At 46.4% G+C, this 17,586-nt stretch overlaps 1 protein-coding gene across 11 annotated transcripts in view; it reads right to left on the minus strand.

The window, feature by feature from the left end:
* PALM2AKAP2 (PALM2 and AKAP2 fusion) overlaps window positions 1-17,586 on the minus strand; it is a 499,465-nt gene that overhangs the window by 358,785 nt on the left and 123,094 nt on the right. For 9 of the 11 annotated variants that reach the window (XM_067040975.1, XM_067040972.1, XM_059072223.2 and 6 more), the window contains exon 2: window positions 2,400-2,445. In XM_067040975.1, the coding sequence (XP_066897076.1) occupies window positions 2,400-2,445 (46 nt within the window). Of the gene's footprint in view, window positions 1-2,399; window positions 2,951-2,995; window positions 3,018-17,586 lie in introns of those variants that run through there. The other 2 variants (XM_067040970.1, XM_067040979.1) reach the window with 2 other exon arrangements.

Consider the following 17,586-nt stretch of genomic DNA (forward strand, 5'->3'; position numbering starts at 1 on the left):
CAAGTTGGTGAAGAGATAAAGAATCATTCTCTTCTTCCCGGGGGAAAGTGGGGTGGCGGGGTGGGGGGATGAATTGGGAGACTGGGATTGACATATATACACTAATATGTATAAAATAGATAACTAATAACAAAAACAAACAAACAAAAAGAATCATTCTCTTCCTCCTTCACATCTCCAGAGAGACTTCAGGAGGGCTAGGCTCTGCCAGCAGCCTCGTGAGCTCCTGAAGGTCCCCTAAGAACCCTAGGAAGGTGGCAGAAAGAGGCAAGTTTGCAAAATTTGGAGAGTATGCATTAGACCAAAGCACGGCATAGAACTATTTACTGATGTGGTCACAAGCCCCTGCACCCCATCTCTCAATTCTCTTTCTCTGTCTGTCTGTCTGTCTGTCTGTCTGTCTGTCTCTCCCTCTCTCTCTCTCTCTCTCTCTCTCTCTCTCTCTCTCTCTCTCTCTCTCTCTCACACACACACACACACACACACACACACAGAGTTAATTTGCTGTTAGAAAGTCTGCACTAATAACAACAGATATATTCATTGAGGCCGAATCATTCATGAGAATCATCAACACCTTCCCAGGTACAGGACAAACTCAATTCCACAACAGAACAGGCATGAGAATTCCAGAAGACTGGCTAGATCTTTCTTGAAAGTCCATTTAGCCTCTGCTGGGATTCCCCAGCCCCACTCGGAAAAGGATGGCCCAAGTGTAAGCTGCTACTGGCTCCCCGTTCAGAAAGCAAGTCCTTTCATGAGGCTCAGCTGTTCCTCAGGCATCCAGTAAAGCTGGTCATGCAAAGGCAGAGAATGTGACAACTGTTGGAAACCTTCAGCGGCCTCCGATGGGGGCAACTGAACGTTCTCCGGAGCAGCCACTACATGGACAGTTAAAGCAGCCTATTATTCAGTTTATATAAAACACCCACCAGCTACATGGCACCAAGAACTGAATATCTCCATTCTTATCAAGTTCATGACATACTGGCCAAACTGCTGGGCCACTAACTCTAGAAACTGTAAACAACCTCACTAACCATCAAAATACACATACTCAGAGGGAAAGGGAAAGAAGAAAAAAAAAAAAGCCTTCCTGAGCTCTGAGGACCAAGTTCAAAGATTGCCCAATAGGCAAAAAAGCCATAGCATTCAACAGTGCCAACAAACATCTCTCTTGCTTCAGCTGTAAAGTCTCCAAGACATTTGAAGATTTGAAGACTTTGATAAAGAGGATCTCAGAGCCACAGAGACCACATCAAACGTTTCTTTAAAAAAGAAGAGTCTGTATGCATTTCCCAGTGAAGGATCCGTCCAAAGGGTTTTAAAAACACTTTTAATATACTTTGCTTCCAAAACATTACACACCATTTCTCCAAAAAATTTATATGTGTTTCCAGGGAACTCCTGGACCAAAAAGAAAAACAAAAAGTACTTAGGTAAAAGAATGTCTGGCGATTCTTTTATGCCAATATGTTAAGAGACCTTCTCTTTTAATTGCTATTATTTCATATAGCAGCAATCATTCCCTCATCTGAAAAGGAAATATATAATCCAGCTGTGGTGGTTCCAGTAAAAATACCACATCTGTGGATCATTGTTAGTACTGTGGCAGGATTGCTCAAATTTAGGCAGCTTTCGAGCTCTTTTATACCCAAGATGCACATGGGTACACTTTTCTGAGAGTGCACATAAACTTTGCCAAAACTGGTTGCTCCTTTGTATGCTGAAAATAGGTTTTCAGATAATCCACACCTAGAAGAAGGAGGCTCTCTTGGAATATTATTCCCAGGACCCAGTTGTTCTAAGAAGTCCCCAGACCATCCCCACCCCCACCCACCCCCACCCCCCGTCCCCAGGGTGATGGCTTGCGCCAGTGCCCTTGTCAATATCAGACAGAACAGGGAAAATGAACACTCCCGCTTTCAGGGAGGAGGTTCTACCGCGTGGCTGGCAGTGGAGCTGATTGCTGGTTTTCCACTTAGCACACCAAAACCTTCCGCAGAGTGGATGGCTGCCACCGTTCTGGTGACCGTTCCCGCCATTCTCCAGTGTCTGAAGTCAGAGTATTACTGAGCACTGGGTGGTAATATTCCAGGAATCGCCCCCCCCACCACCACCCCTCATGCTCCCGTTTAGTCTTTCCCCAAAGCCCAGTAGCAAGCATCTTATTTCTAAGCCAATCTTCCACATTCAAATCCCCAGCCCAAAGCGCGCCCTGGGGCTTCCCATCTACAGACCGTAAAGGAAAAAGCAGCGTAGCTGAGCCTTGACAGACTTTCATCCCCAAAACACATGTCCTGCGGCTACTGTGCTGGAATGTCGACGGCCCCGAAGCACTCGGGGTCCTCTTCCATCCCAGACAATAGAGCAAGAAAATAAAATGAAAGTGGACTTACTGCTATGGCTTGCAGCCTTTCCTTGTGCAATTCCGCCTCTGCCATCCTGGAGAAGGGCACACGGGGAGGGAAGGAAGAAAGAAAAACAAAACACACGCTGTAGTCACCCAAGGAAACTGATGGACACCCCGGGGGGACTTTGCCAGAAACCCAGGGAGAGCCGAGGGGCGTCCGGGGATCCGCTTCGGAGGTGGCGGGTAGAGCTGTGTGCGCGGCTGGCTCGCCCGGCTCAGCCTCTGGCCCCCGCCCGCGCGGCCGCCTGGCTGCGCCCCAGCGCCGCCGCTCCCTGCATCTCCCCGCCGCCGGCCGCGCCAGTCGGGGACGTGGGCCACTGGCAGCAGCCGGGAGGGCGCGCTCGCCCAGCGCTCGTCCTCCGCCCTGACGTCTCCGCGCCTCGCTCCGCCCCTGGGGTGTGGGGGACCCGCGGCCGCAGCCCCGGGCTGCTCTAAGCGGGCGGGAGACACCGGGGCTGCAACCGCGGGGAGCGGGGAGGCCCCCAAGTTGCGGCCGGGCAGCGCGCGGGCGGGCTGGCACCCGGGGCGCACCAGGAGCCGCTAGGGCGCATGGTTGGTGCGCCCAGGTGGACACGTGCTCACTGGGGACGTGCAGACGCCAGCCCAGGGGCCTCTGGCAGAAAGCGGTGCCCCAGCACGTCCTGCCTTCTAGCTCGTGCCAAACGCTTCGACTCCACATGGGGACATTTCCAACTGCCTCACCCACATGCCTTAAATGGCAGGATCCTCAGCGGTCAGGTTGGCCAAGGGCAGGGTGTAGCTCAACACAGGCCATCCCTCTGAGGCCAAATGTGGGTTAGAAAGACAACCGAGAGTTTGTAGTTATAGGTGCTCGGCTAGGCTGGGCTTGATCACTTATTAGCTGTGAAGCCTTGGGCAAGTCACTTAAGCACTCTGAACCTCACCTTCCTCATCTGAAAAATGGAGTGTCTGTCAGTGCTGAATGAGATAAAGTATGCGTATAAAGGTGCTTTGTAAAGGGCAATCTGTTCTGAACATTATCCTGTGACATTCTGGGCTGAAACTCTGAGAATCTTTACTTCTGTACTCAGTCTCTGAAAGGAAAAGTAGGATCTGGTCACCAAAACACTTCACCTCTTCTTTACTGAAACAGGAGGCAGTTCTAAAGTGCATCTTTTATGCCAGGCCCTGGGCTGGAAATGAGAGATAGATAAGATCCAGTCCAAAAGGAAACAAAAAGCTAAAAACAAAATATGTCTTCACCTCCAGGAGGGGGCTGCTAGAATTCCCAACATTCATAAGCGAACTTCCCTCCATAAAATGAAATAAACATGGGGGGAAAAGCCAATGTGACCTCTTTAGATCCTTGATGACTCTATAAATGCAAGACTTAAAAAGGCATTTTGAAAGGTAGGCACATCAAATGTCTCCAAATCACCTCTCTCCTGGGCAAATTCTTGCAATTTCTACTAAATCGCCTTCTCAACATTCAGAGAGGTTTCACCTGTCACCTGAAGAGCAATTACTACTCTGCCCAAAGACTGAAGCAGTCACCAAAACAGTTTCACTGATTGATTGTTTTCTCTTTCTTTTCATAACAGGCGTAGGCGGAGCTGTTTGTGTCATAAATCCAAGGCAACTGCCAGATTTGACATCCCCCTCCAGTATATCCAGAACTTCTGCTTTCTGGCTAAGACCCATCACTTTCTTCAAATGCTTCATTTTCTCTTCACTTCCAGTGCCAGCTCCAGAGGACAAGTTTTTTGAGGGGTGTTAGCTCACAAATAAACAAAGCTTTTAGTACTTCGGCAGAGTGACTGCGTACCCAACAAGAGTAGAGAATACAAGATGAGCGAAGTGAGACCAGAGAGGTGGAAAGACTCAGCCAGAGTCATGGAGCTAGGATTTCAACTTAGATCAGACCCTCCAGAGCTCATGTTTATATAACCACCAGGCACCAGGCTTGGCCAGTATATGAAGGTGGGGCAGCCCCCGGAGATGAATAAGTGGTCCTTTCCCCTCCAGTTACACAGATATTAAAACGGAATTAGAAGAGCACAGCAATGTGAATGCACTTAGTGTCACTGAACTGCATACTTAAAAGTGGTTAAAATGGTAAATTTTATGTTATGTATATTTTACTATGCTAAATTTTTAAAAGGCATGATGGAAGGTGAGATGGAATGGAAGACAGGCTTAGGCATCTTTCGGAAGTGAGCAGTTGGAAAGCTTTGAATCTCAAGATAGAAGAATCAGGATTGGGGACACATACCTGGGTGTCATCTACATTGTGGTTATAGCTAAAGAAAGAATGGCCAGGGTAAGAAAACAGAACGAGAAGAGGAGAAAGCCCAGGAAAGGACGCTGAGGAAGTATCAGCTGAAGATTAAAAGGAAAAATCAAGAGGCTTTTTTTTTTTTCTACAAAAAGCCACAACAGGAGGAAAGCGTTTTTCAACAGAGTCAGATGGTTTGGGGAGGTCAAGAAAGATGCAGACTAAGAGGCTTGGGCAGCCAGGAAGCCGTGGGTGACATTGAGAGAGCTGAGGGGTGGGGCGGGGGGGGGTTAGCCTGTAAGCAATTACAGAGACTTGAATGAGTGAGAGGTGGGAAAGGAACATCTCTGAGTACAAACCACTCCTTTCAGATGTTTGGATGTGAAAGATGAAGGTGGTGGTGGGGGGGGACAGGAAGGTGGTCTATGGGAAGCAGAGTCAAGGTGAAGGGTTGTTAGATCAGGTGAGACTTGAATGTTTCAGGGTCAAAGGGAATTAGGCATCAGGGAAGTGAGACCAAAGGCACAGTCCAAAGGGAAGGTAAGTATTAGGTCTCAGATTAGACCAGAGGGCATCCAGATGAGCACTGGTGGCCAAGGTAGGCTTGGAAAGATGGGGAAATGAAGTAGCACAGAAGATGGAATGGGTAAAGATGAAGTCATTTTATTTGAAAGAGAGAGAAGTTGAGGGAGCGTATATCGGAAGCCTAGTTTTCCCAGCTGACGCAAGGGCCATTGGTTGAGACTGATGGGGTGTGGGAGGGGAGTTCAGAAAAATAGAAATGGTTTCTAAAGAAACTGTGAGAAATGGGAACAATTAAGACACATTTCCCAGTCAGTTGTACGCATCAGAATCTCCTGGGTCACATTTCTCTGAATGCATGTACAAAATTAAATATCTGTGGGGTGAGGTAAGAGTTAGGGATGGATTTAGAACCATCGTACTAACTGGGCTTACTAGGAGTAGACAGAAGACTTATGACCAATTTACTTCCTCAGTGGCTTTTAACCGCCTGAGACCCATGATATACAGGGCTCCTGTTTACTCCCTGTTGAGGGCTGTCTGAGCAGGGATGGCCAAAAGTCAAGAGGAGAGAAGAAATTCAGAATGCTGGACCCTGGCGGTTTGTCCAGGGGGAAATGTAGCAGAATCTTCCACATTTTTTTTCTGGCTGCCCCATTTGTGCAGCCCTTTCCATCTTTGGGGAATTCCCATATTATGAGCCATCGTGAGATTCAGAGCTACTTCCCATCATGCAAGCCGGGAAATGCCAGACACTTGTTTCCCAGATCCTCAGAAGCTATGACATGGCGTGCAATCTGGGCTTAGTTAGCCATGAGCACTGGCCAAGGACCTTGAAGACACAGCATGAGAGAACTCTTTCAGGCTGGTTGCTCATCTTTGGTCCTGCCCATTGCTCAAGCCTCCCTCTCTAGCCTTCCCAGCTATTCTGCCAGCTGCGTTAAACACTTTTGATTCATGCATTCTCTGCTCCTAGCAACTAGAATCAGTTTCTGCTGCTTGTGACTAAGAGCCCTAAGTGAAACAGAAAGGCACGTGAAGAGCAGAGAGAAAACATTTTCTCCTCTTCCAATACTTCTCCCCTCAAAGCTCTAAATTTTAGCATTTTGAAATCATCTAACCCATTACAAACACAGACACTTATAACCCAAATGATGCCATTTCTTTCATAAACTTTTATTGTATAGCTATTCTATACTACACATTAGGCTATGGCTTGGTATGACAAAGAATTCATAGTGTAGTGCTAATATTGGTGACTTTTTGCCCTCCACACATTTGAAATCTCAAAAGTTCTATTACAATGGGTGCATAACGTGTGTAACAAATCACTAGTTCTTGCTGGGACAGTAAACCGTGTTGCATAAGCACTACCCGTATTGTCTAATGGTTTTTCTGATAGATGCTGTATTGCACGGCATTATATCGAGAGAATACAGAATGCTAGATTTGCGAAATAGATGTTTTGGTAATAAAAACTGCAGAATCTGTTTTAGGGTGTGAGTCCTTTGAGAACCACAGATGATCACAGCCTGCTCCCCTGTGGGGAAAATGGTAGCTCTGTAAACTGAGAGGGAAATGACTTGCCAAGACCCATTGAGTAAAAGTTACAGTCTTGCTGAACAGAACCTAAGAGTGTGAAACTTCAGAGTAACCTGAAGCTTTCCATTAACAAAAGTAATTTTAAAAGGATGCCAGGTCCTCCAAAATGTTTGTATTTGTATCAGCTCTCTTTGGTCTAGGATCTTTTAGAATACATGGTCATTAAAAACCTACGTGATGGCTGCACAGTATCAAAAGGAGGGGAACAGTGCTTGGAGCCCTTTTGGCTCCTGTGGTTGTGAACAATTTGGGAAAGTTGATGGGATTTCAAGTATGTGATGTTTTTTTCTCAATGGGATTCAAATGATAGATCCATAGAGAGAGTCCCCATGGTGCAAGAGGGTGAAAGAAGTTAGAAAACAGGGCGCCAGTATGGGAAGTAAACTAGGCTGGATGTCACTTAAGGTATAGATTGACTAAGCTCTCCACATAGAAGATTCAAAAAGAGCAACTAGAAATCCATCTAAAAATGAATGGTAGAATTTCTATCTGATGGCCTCATTTTCTCTTGGCTAGCCTTGGCAATGTCAGTTGATCAACACTGTGAATTGCTGGAAGAAACCAGGGGCTATAAGGCTATAAGGAGAGCATACAGGAATTAGATCTGGATGGTCAGGGGTCATTCTACATTCACCTTGCTGGGATATTCAGATGTTGATAAAAATTTTGAAAAGTGGGAGGTGGGCATGACACAGAGAAAAGGCATGAGCTGTAAAGACAAGTTAGAATCCCAGCCCTCAGACTCACCAACTGCACCAACTTGAATTCCTTTAGCTCAATTTCCTCATCCTTAATGGGGGGTAACAACTCTAACCTCATAAGGATATTGCAAGAAATCACAATAACAGATGGAAAATGCTTGAGAGCGACCATAGTAGGTGCTCCAAAAATGGCAGGTCCTAATTATACAACCCAATTACTTTCTTCATTAAAACTGTCATAGACCAACTCAAGTGAGTGACTTGATTGTATCTACCCTTTTAGGTACGCTTTTCTTCTCGCAATGTAGGCTTTTTCTTTTAAGAAAGGGGGTGAACTATCAATATTCTTTAAGTTTTCCACATTAGTAGGTACTTCTCTTTTTTCATCTTTTAAAAGGGAGGATTCTGCCCTGTGTCATTTATTGTCTAGAAATTTCATTACCAGACTCCCCCTTTAATGATTCATAGACACCTACAGCCTTATCTGTTGGAGTAAGTCAATTTAATGATGATAAGTAAGAAGGAATGAGAAGGGAATGCTTAAGAGGACATAGATTAAGTCCTAGGAAAAGAGGGAAAGAAAAGCTTAATTGTGGAGTGTTTTGGAAGAGAGCTACATGCCCACATATTAAAGGTGCTCCTTGGTAGAGTTGATTCAAGGTTTGGGTGTGAATTAGCTACAAAGTGGAAAAGTCTTTGGGAAGGCCAGTCTGGTTATCTGATGCTGGTAGACACAATCAGGTCACTGGCTTCCCAGAGAGCTTAGGGGCCAGTCTAGTTTGCCTTTGTACAATGACCATGAAGTGCCTGGTCAGCTTGGAATCCCTTTTTGCAGTGGGGCCATCAACACTTTCATTGTTAGCCATGATTCAATCATACCGTACACATCCTGCAAGTCAGCACTGCTAACAAGAAAGAGATTTCCTGTGGGTCTGGCAATGTAGGGACAGCAGCCTATCAGTTAAATCCTGTGTGCCCTCCTGGTTGGGGAATGAATAATGAAACTGGGAAAACCTAGCTTCAGCTCCTACCACCTATGGATGCTGAGCCCTTCTGATGCCCTTTGGGGTGTTCAGGGTTTCAATCCTGCATGCCCACCCATTGCCCACCCTTCATACACTCATACACTGGCAAAATGGATCCAACTTGTGTTTGGCCCCTTGGAGCCAGTCTCACTGAGAGGTAATAGCCAGTCAGTCTCAAAAACTGCTCCTTACTAAGAGCAGTATGGAGGTTCCTTAAAAAACTAAAAATAGAGTTACCATACGATCCAGCAATCCCACTCCTGGGCATATACCCAGAAGAGATGAAAACTTTAATTAGAAAAGATACATGTACCCTAATGTTCACAGCAAAACAATTTACAATAGCCAAGACTTGGAAGCAACTGAAGTATCCATCAACTGATGAATGGATAAAAAAGTTATGGTGTACTTATACAATGGAATATTACTCAGCCATAAACAAGAATGAAATAATGCCATTTGCAGCAACATGGATGGACTGAGAGATTATCATACTAAGTGAAGTAAGTCAGACAGATCTATATCATATGATATCGCTTATGTGTGCATTCTAAAAAAAAGATACAATGAACTTACTTACAAAATAGAAACAGACTCACAGACATAGAAAACAAATTTATGGTTACCAAAGGGGAAAGGGGGGAAGGAGGATAAATTAGGAGTTTGGGATTAACAGATACACACTACTATATATAAAGCAGATAAACGACAAGGACCTACTGTATAGCACAGGGAACTATACTCAATATCTTGTAGTAACCTACAGTGGAAAAGAATCTGAAAAAGAATTAATATATCTGAATCACTTTGCTGTACACCTGAAACACAACATTGTAAATGAACTATACTTCAGTAAAAAAAAAGAATGGGAGGTACAGGTTGTCACTTCTATCTGAACCCATAAAAGCTACTCTCATTCTCCAATGGAATACTACTCAGCCATAAAGAGGAACAAAGCTCTGACATCTGCTAAAACGTGGATGAACCCTGAGGACATGATGCCTATTGAGAGAAAACAGTCACAAAGGCCACATTTTCTTGATTCCATTTATATGAAATGTCCACGGAAGGCAAATCCATGGACACAGAAGTAATCTGGTATTCTCAGGGGAAGAGGAGGGGACATGGAGGGTGACTGATTAGTGGGACAGGGTCTCCTTTGGGGCGATAAGGATGTGCTGGAACCAGACAGAGGTGGTGCCTGCGCAACACTGTGAATGTGATAAATGCCACCGAATTGTTCCCTTAAAAACAAAACCATATTTATTTAACAATAAGAAACCAAAAAAAGTTTCTCCTTACCAAGTGTAACCCTCCCAGCTGAGGCCTCATGGACAGACAGCCTTTCCTCAAAGCAGCTCAAGATAGAGTGGAAAGAGCATCAGAGAAAATCTCAACCCTAGGTCCTAATCCTAACTCTGCCAACTTACCGTGTGACCTCAGACAAGCAACTTAACTGCTCTGAGCTGAGGTTTTCTATTTGTAAACTGGGCACGGAGATAGCTAACTACCCCACAAGGTTACTGTAAGGATGCAAGGAACTCATGAATGAGAAGGTGTTTTGAGAACTAACTATAAATGCTCTCAGAGTGGGAAGGGCTACAGTGAAAGGGATGCCTTCAAGGTTAGGAACTCAGGGACATAAGGACTGGGCAGTGGGGTGGAGGCAGGGGCCGGGGTGAGGTGATGTTTGTAAGACTGAGAAACATTCTGTAGCAGCCAGAGCCTCGGCCTACCATTAGAATAGAGTCAGCTAGCACATAAGACAAAAGAGGCTTCCAGATGTCTGACGGGTTTCTAAGACAATCAAACCAATAAATGAAAATGCCCAACGCCACCTAAGGCTCTCTTTGCCTCCTTAATGTTCCTCAGTCACTCGAGAGATTTCTGCTTTATCCAGTCAAACGGTTGCGCTTCCTGATCTACATATTTAATTAGCTTCGCTAAATGCAGGATAGGGTGTGGGGTCCAAGGATGCAGTGGAAGCAGCAGAGAGAAGCAGGAGAGAAGGAAACAGAGAAACTTGGATCTTTTCTGCCATCTGTGTGTGTGTCAAACTTAGACTGGAAAGCTACCTACCGGGTCCATGTTTACGTGGATGTGCCCTCCTTTCTACATTCATTCAGAGCTAAGTTTATACCAGCAGAGGGAAAGGCGTACTTGGGGAGGTGGGGATGGAAAAAGAGTTGACGCAGAGGCGTCTGCTTGACTGGGAGCCAGGAGCACTGAGGGGGGTGGGGGGTGGGCAGCCCCTCTGGGAGGCCCCAAGGATGGAGCCTGTGCTGACTTGACAAAGGAAGGTGTGTTGTGTTCTGCTGAGGAGGGAGTGAGCGCGAACAAGACATCAGATCATGTGTTAGAGATAGCAGTTCCCTGACTCCCACGAGCCCCCAAGTCTGGCTCAACCCTTTGGGAAATGGACACTCAGCTGCTCTCCAGGCCTCCACAGTGAGAGCAGTGTCTGTCCCCTGGGGAAAAGCAGCTGGCAGGGCCACTTCTGAGGCACAGTTGAGCTTGCCTTCTGTACTGATGTCACTCCCGTTGTTTTCTCTCCGGGGACAGCTTTCCTGGGGTGGGCGTGGAGCACAGGGAGGTTGTTGCCTTCTAGGATCTGGGTTGGATTAAGTGCTGTGCACCCACATCTGGATGTCAGATTGCTGATGCCTGCGCTGGGACCCAGGTGTCTCCTGTCAGTCCTTCCTGAGGTCCCCTCTCCCCACTCAGTCCCTCTCTTTCCTCCTCTAGTTCTTTCACCTTTCACTCTTCCCTAAGTCAAGCCCTGGTGACACCCTCTTTTGCAAGTGGACAAGCCATCACCATCGAGATAGCTTTTCCTGTGACCAGAGAGCTCTCTGCTAGAATTGAAGATCTCCCGCTGTAGACAGGCAGGCCATTTCCCTCTGGGGCTGGGTCCCCTTGTCCCAAGAAATTCCCCTTTGTTGGGATGGGGGAGGGGAGGCCCCTAGGGTTCTGGGATGGTTCTCCTTTGTTTCAGGCTCAGAAGTCACCATAGCGCCTTGCCAGAGCTCTACCCTGTTTTTAGTCTCCAGTCCCCATAATCCTCCCCAGAGAACCTGACACCTTCTTCATTTGTTTGTCCCATTCCAAATTTGGTGTTTTCTCATACCACGAGCTATGCCTGGAATGCAGCCTCCCCCTCCCTTTTCTAACTTGCCAAGTCCCCTCTTGTTAACTCTACAGCATTCCAGAAATCCCACCCCCTCGGGGTATGCATGGTGGTCGCTTTGGGAAGGAGAAGTGGTTATCCCTCCCAATTTCTAACAGAGTGTGTGACTTACACAGTATTTACTTAACTTGTCACTCTCTCAGTTAACTCAAAAATCATAAAGTCAGAGCCCTGGGGGAGATCTCAGATACATCGGCGTCCCACAAGCCACCATGATGGTTGCTTGCATGTCACAAAGCTAGTTAAGTTGGCAGGAAGCATGGATTGGACAAACTGGACCTTAAACATCAATTCTACCACTTAATGACCTTAAGAAATTTACTTCTCTGAGCTTAAGTTAACTCTGTAAAATGGGAAAGACATCAGTATCCATTTTACAAGATTATTGGGACGATCAAGTGATATAATGTCTTCGTCATGTATGTAACTCCTGACATATTGAAGGTGGTCAATGAATACTCTTATAATCATGACCATAATCTCATTTATTCATCAATATCTGTATCATTCTGCACGTGTTTCTGCCTTGACGTGCCTGTGTCTGCGTGACGGCTCCTAAGTCACTTGTTAGCCCATCACTGGCGGCTATGGACTGCATGTTTGTGCCCCCTCCCGTTCAAACGTGGAAACCCACATCTCCAGTGTGATGGAGATGGGGCCTTAGAAGGCAATTAGGTCATGAGAATGGAGCCCTCGTGATGGGATTAAAGAAGAGGCAGTAGAGAGCTTGCTATTCCCTCTCCTTCCTCCCTATGAGGACACAGCAAGCAGACAGCCATCTGCAAACCAGGAAGAGGGCCCTCACTAGCAACCCAATCTGTCGATACCCTGATCTTGGACTTCCAGCCTCCAGAACTGTAAGAAAAAAATGTTTGTTGTTTAAGCTGCCCAATTTATGGCAATTTGTTACAGCAGCCTGAGCTAAGACCCCAGATGTGCCAGATATGGTCCTCAGACTAGACCAGCACTTACTCATGAATACTCCTGACTCTCCAAGGTCTTTTGATGCTGTGCAAACGTTTTTGTAACATTTTGGCTTTGCCAAATTCTTATCACGAGAGACTGAAGGAGACAAAAGTGCAAAGTGTTCTACTGGGTGATTTATGCTACCACCTAGAACTAAGCTTGGCAGGAGGGCAGATCACAGAGTCCTTTTGAGAATCTGGTAAAAACTATGGGCTTAAGGGCAATGCACATGCCTACAACATTTTGTATACAATTTCTGAGCTTTCTGGAACCCCTTGAATTCTTCCATGGACACTCTTGGAAGACCCATGGACCTCTGTTTAAAAAACAAAAATCTTCTCTGGAACCTAGAATATCAGAGGAGTTCAGAGAGACAGGAGAGAGTTGATTTCTGCGCCGGGAAGCTCAACCTGGTTATTAATGAAAGAGACCGGAAGTCTGGGTCCTTCCTGCTCAGCCCTGTCACCTCCTGCCCCCACCAGGGACCTTGTCAATGGCTGCCCAGGCTGCCCCCTCTTCACACTGACAGCTGCCCTACCTTAGTTCTCTTTCATAGTTTCTGGCAGAGAAAAGGCACAGGCGCCAATGAACCCCCTTCCTGGGCATGAGCTATCCCTACGGTGCTTCTCCCAACCCAAAGCTTCCTCAGACCAATGCCTATCCAGCAGTTAGTCCTTCTAGAGTGGCCCTCACTGGTCTCCCTCAGAAGGGACCTGTCTTGCATCTGTATACAGTAAGGATCTTATCAATCCATTCTTGCTTCCCAGGATTAGGTTGAAACTGTTTTCTATTCTAGGTGGAAACAATAAAAACAAAACAAAACAAAACAAAAACAGATATCAGAACCCGGAGTTTGAACAGAATAATAGAATGGCTTGTCCCCATCACCCTCAAACCGTGTTAGGCTCTATCCCATCAGGCATCTTATGAGTAGCCTCCAATATTCAAAATCCACTTTCCAAAGGCCCGCCCCGCATTCCTGCCTCCACCGCTGCCGGCTGAAGTCATTTGACTTCCATTTTGGAACTTCCAGTGAGAATTCAAGCTTGATCCCAAACCACTGGCCTTTCCAGCTTCCAAGGAAAACAGACGTTGCTGAATTGTAAAGACTCTGTTAGGTTGCTGGGAGCCAAAATAAATGGAGCTGGCTTTTCCTTAATAAGAGGGAAGCAGCCTTTCCAAGGTGGTGACCTAATGAGGCCACCGACAAATAGGTGTCAGGTTTCAAACCCCCACCCCCGTGGAAAGCCAGGCAAAGGATAATGTCTTTCCGGATGAACTTCGACTTCGGAGCAGCCTGGAGATTTCACACTTAACCCTCGGAGTAAATGAAGTCCTAAATTTGATAATCCTAGTATTTAGAAAACATTGTAACAGCCCTAGTCCATAGAGAAAACATTTATTTGATAAGAATATGACCACTGGTGGAAAAAAATGGGCAAAGATACTCTTTTGCCATTTTACTTTCACAGGAGTACAAACTAGTATTTTCCCAAGTTATAATAAAGCAGAAACAAACTGAGTTCAGAAAAAGCTGAAAGTTTCCAAGTTTCTTTCTCAATTAAATAAAGGTCTGAAGAGCATTGGAGAGAACAGTTTGAATTTGAGTGTAAAAGTCTTTTGGGTTTTTATCTTTAATAAACACTGATGTGATGCTTACTCTGTCCCTGGATCCCTTCTAAGTGCTTTGCAAACATTAACAGAGGTAATCCTCACAACTGCCCTATGACGGCAGCATTATTATTAGACCCATTTCACAGATGAGGACACTGAGACACAGAGAGCTTCCAGTCACACAGCTCTAAGTGGCAGATGTAATATTATCAGGTAACCTGCTCATGCTGTTGGAAGCCTGTATCTGTGTGGGACTATTTAAATGTTGGGAGGATTTATCTGCATAAATAAAACGCATTTGAAAGAGGTGAAAGTGATTTCTTTTCTTTTGAGGTACTTGGAATATTATCCTCTCTGAGGGTTAAGACCTTAGATAACAACAATAAAAGGGCCAGAGAGCTAAGCCAACTTCTTCCATCATTCCTTTCTTTATTTCTCTCCCTCCCTTCATCCCTTGTTTCCTTCCATCCTCCCTCCCTCCCTTCCCTGCATACATATTGGGCACACACTTCACACCAAGCATCATCCCAAATGCCGGGGATCAGCAGAGAACAGGACAAAGAAGCTGCCTTTCTGCATTTCCATTCCAGGGAAGGGAGAGGGACATGAAGAGTAGGAAAATCTACCATCTAACTTCAGAGGGGCCGAGGGAGAAGCGCACAGGAAGGCTCTGCGCCGTGAGTGAGCTCAGCATCTACTGCAGTAGCAGCCAGGAGGCCAGCGTGATGGTGGCAGAGGGGGCGAGGGGTTGAGTAGTGGGAAAAGAGGCTAAAGAGTGGCCCGGTCAGATCATGGCCATGGGAGGGTTTGGACAAGCTGTGAAGGGATGTATTTACACCTTCAAAAAATCACTCGGACTGCCCAGATGAGGGAGGGAAGATGTGAGCAGGAGGTCAGACGGAGAACCATGCAGGATTCATGTGAGAGAACGATGGAACGGTGTGATCATGGTAGATAGAATAATGGTCTCAGAGATGTCCACGCCCTGAGCCCTGGCGCCTGTGAATGTGTTACCTTACGTGGCCAAAGGGACTCTCGCAGAGTGGGCATAGGTGGGTACTGATGGAACCAGTGCCTGGCCAGATCCAGGAAACCTTCACTCCAGGGCTGGCAGAGAAGGAGTGGCAGGGGACAAGAACCCAGTATCAGCTAAAGAGAGGGGACACGGACCCCTTGGGTTCAACCCCCAGCTCTAGTGCTTTACAAGCTAGAGTGTAAACTTGGGCAAATGACCTCATTTCTCTTAGATCAACACCCTCGATCAGAAAATGAAATTAATAGTGCCTGACCCACATGGGTGTTTTGAGGGCAAAAGGAGCCCTGTGCCTGGCAGGTAAGAAGTGCTCTCACAAATGCTGAGTGGCAGCTTTCCTACAAAAGGTGTTGAGTGCCATGGTTAAGAGCACCGGTGCCAGGATGCTCTGGGTTCAAGGACCAGCTCCACATTTATTAGATAGGGGACCCTGGGTGAGGTACTTAACTGGCGTCAATTTCGTCTTAGGTAAACTCAGGTTGATAATATCTACCTTATGGGGTACATGGGGAGGTTTGTGTTGGCTTTCATTATTCTGGTGATGAAGATGATAAATGATGCATGCCTTGTAAAAATGTAATTAGTGTTGACTCCAGGTCTTAGGAATCATAAGATATGAAATGAAAATCTGAAGGATCGTTTTGTCATATAAAATTAAGAGTCTTTGTAATCAGATATTTCAGTGACTCATAGTTTTGCCTAATCAACATGCAGTGAAAGGATGATGTAACGTTAACTACATGCACAGTAAATGAAGATGCTCTCAGCTTTGCCTTCATCAGCGTGATTTCACGATGCTGTGAGTCCCACCTCATACACTCAGGCAGCGAGGGCCTCTGCCTACAACTTAAACCTTGGAGAGGGTTGCTTTGAGGAAATCACAATGAGTTTGCAAGAAGATGCAGATGCAGTCTTGGAGAACTAACATCCTCTGCCTGTTAGGCCAGCTCAGATTTTAACCTCCCACCCCCTCCCTCACCTGGTTTGACGGTAGGCCTCTAAGTCATTACACCTGGGCCAGGGACTGAGAGCCAGGGACTTGGGCATTTACCGATGATTGGAAAACCCCTCAAGACGTCTGTGCCAAAAACAGAGGCCACAATAGTATCCCCACTCGGCGGGGTCATTGACTCAGCGGTTTAGACACATACAGATGGCCCTTCCATGGGCAAAATGCTGACCCTGAACTCCATAATCTGAAGAGCTAAGTGCTAAATGTGCAGCACTTCCTTAAATGCCTCTGAAAGGACTCCTGGGACTCTAATGAATGTTCATTTGACACATCTTATCAAGGAGATCAGAGAGAGCCACACTGCCTCTCCTCCCAGGGTTTGGGGGGGATGGGGGAGCTTCCGGGAAGAGTGTGGCACTAGGATGTGACAGACCCGGGTATAACCAAGAACCACATGGCCTCCGTCATAATGGGTCCCTGTGTTGACATCAAACCGCCGACCAAGCTGCGGGTCTTGTCTGCTTGGCCTCAGGTTGTACTCCAAATCCTCGCTACTCCTTGTGTGGTCTGTGGACAGCAACATCCATGTCAAGGTTGAAATGCAGCTTCTCGCTGGCCTGAAACCTACTGAATCAAAATCTGCATTTTTGTAAGATCCCCTGGCGATCTGTGGGCAGAGTCAAGTTTGAGAAGCACCGATCGATCTAGGGCCTGCTGGGTCTCAACCGTGACAGCACATTAGACCCGGGCTGCTTTAAAGTAATACCCACCCCTGGGGCCCCACTTCAGACCAACTATATTAGGGTCTGTTTTCAAGTTTTATTATGCAGCTGGGATTAAGAGCCACTGATCTAGAGTTCCACTGATGATGACGATAGCAAAGACTGCAGGTAAACTTACTGAGAACTTACATATGTCAAACTCTTGTTATCACTATATTAACTCATCACAGTCCTACAAAGAGGTACTATTATTATTATTTTTTTTTTTTGCGGTTCGCGGGTCTCTCACTGTTGTGGCCTCTCCCGTTGCGGAGCACAGGCTCCGGACGCTGAGGCCCAGCGGCCATGGCTCATGAGCCCAGCGGCTCCGCGGCACGTGGGATCTTCCCGGACCGGGGCACGAACCCGTGTCCCCTGCATCGGCAGGCAGACTCTCAACCACTGCGCCACCAGGGAAGCCCAAGAGGTGCTATTATTTTCTCCACTTCAGAGATGAAGAATTAAGAAACCATCTAAGGTCACAGAGGGCAGACGGGGCAGAGACGAAATTTGTACTTTTAACTTCTCCGCAAATCACTGAGCCTGCCCCAGACTGACTTTATCAGAATCTCTG

This window comes from Kogia breviceps, chromosome 8 (assembly GCF_026419965.1).
Source record: "Kogia breviceps isolate mKogBre1 chromosome 8, mKogBre1 haplotype 1, whole genome shotgun sequence".
NCBI lineage: Eukaryota > Metazoa > Chordata > Mammalia > Artiodactyla > Physeteridae > Kogia > Kogia breviceps.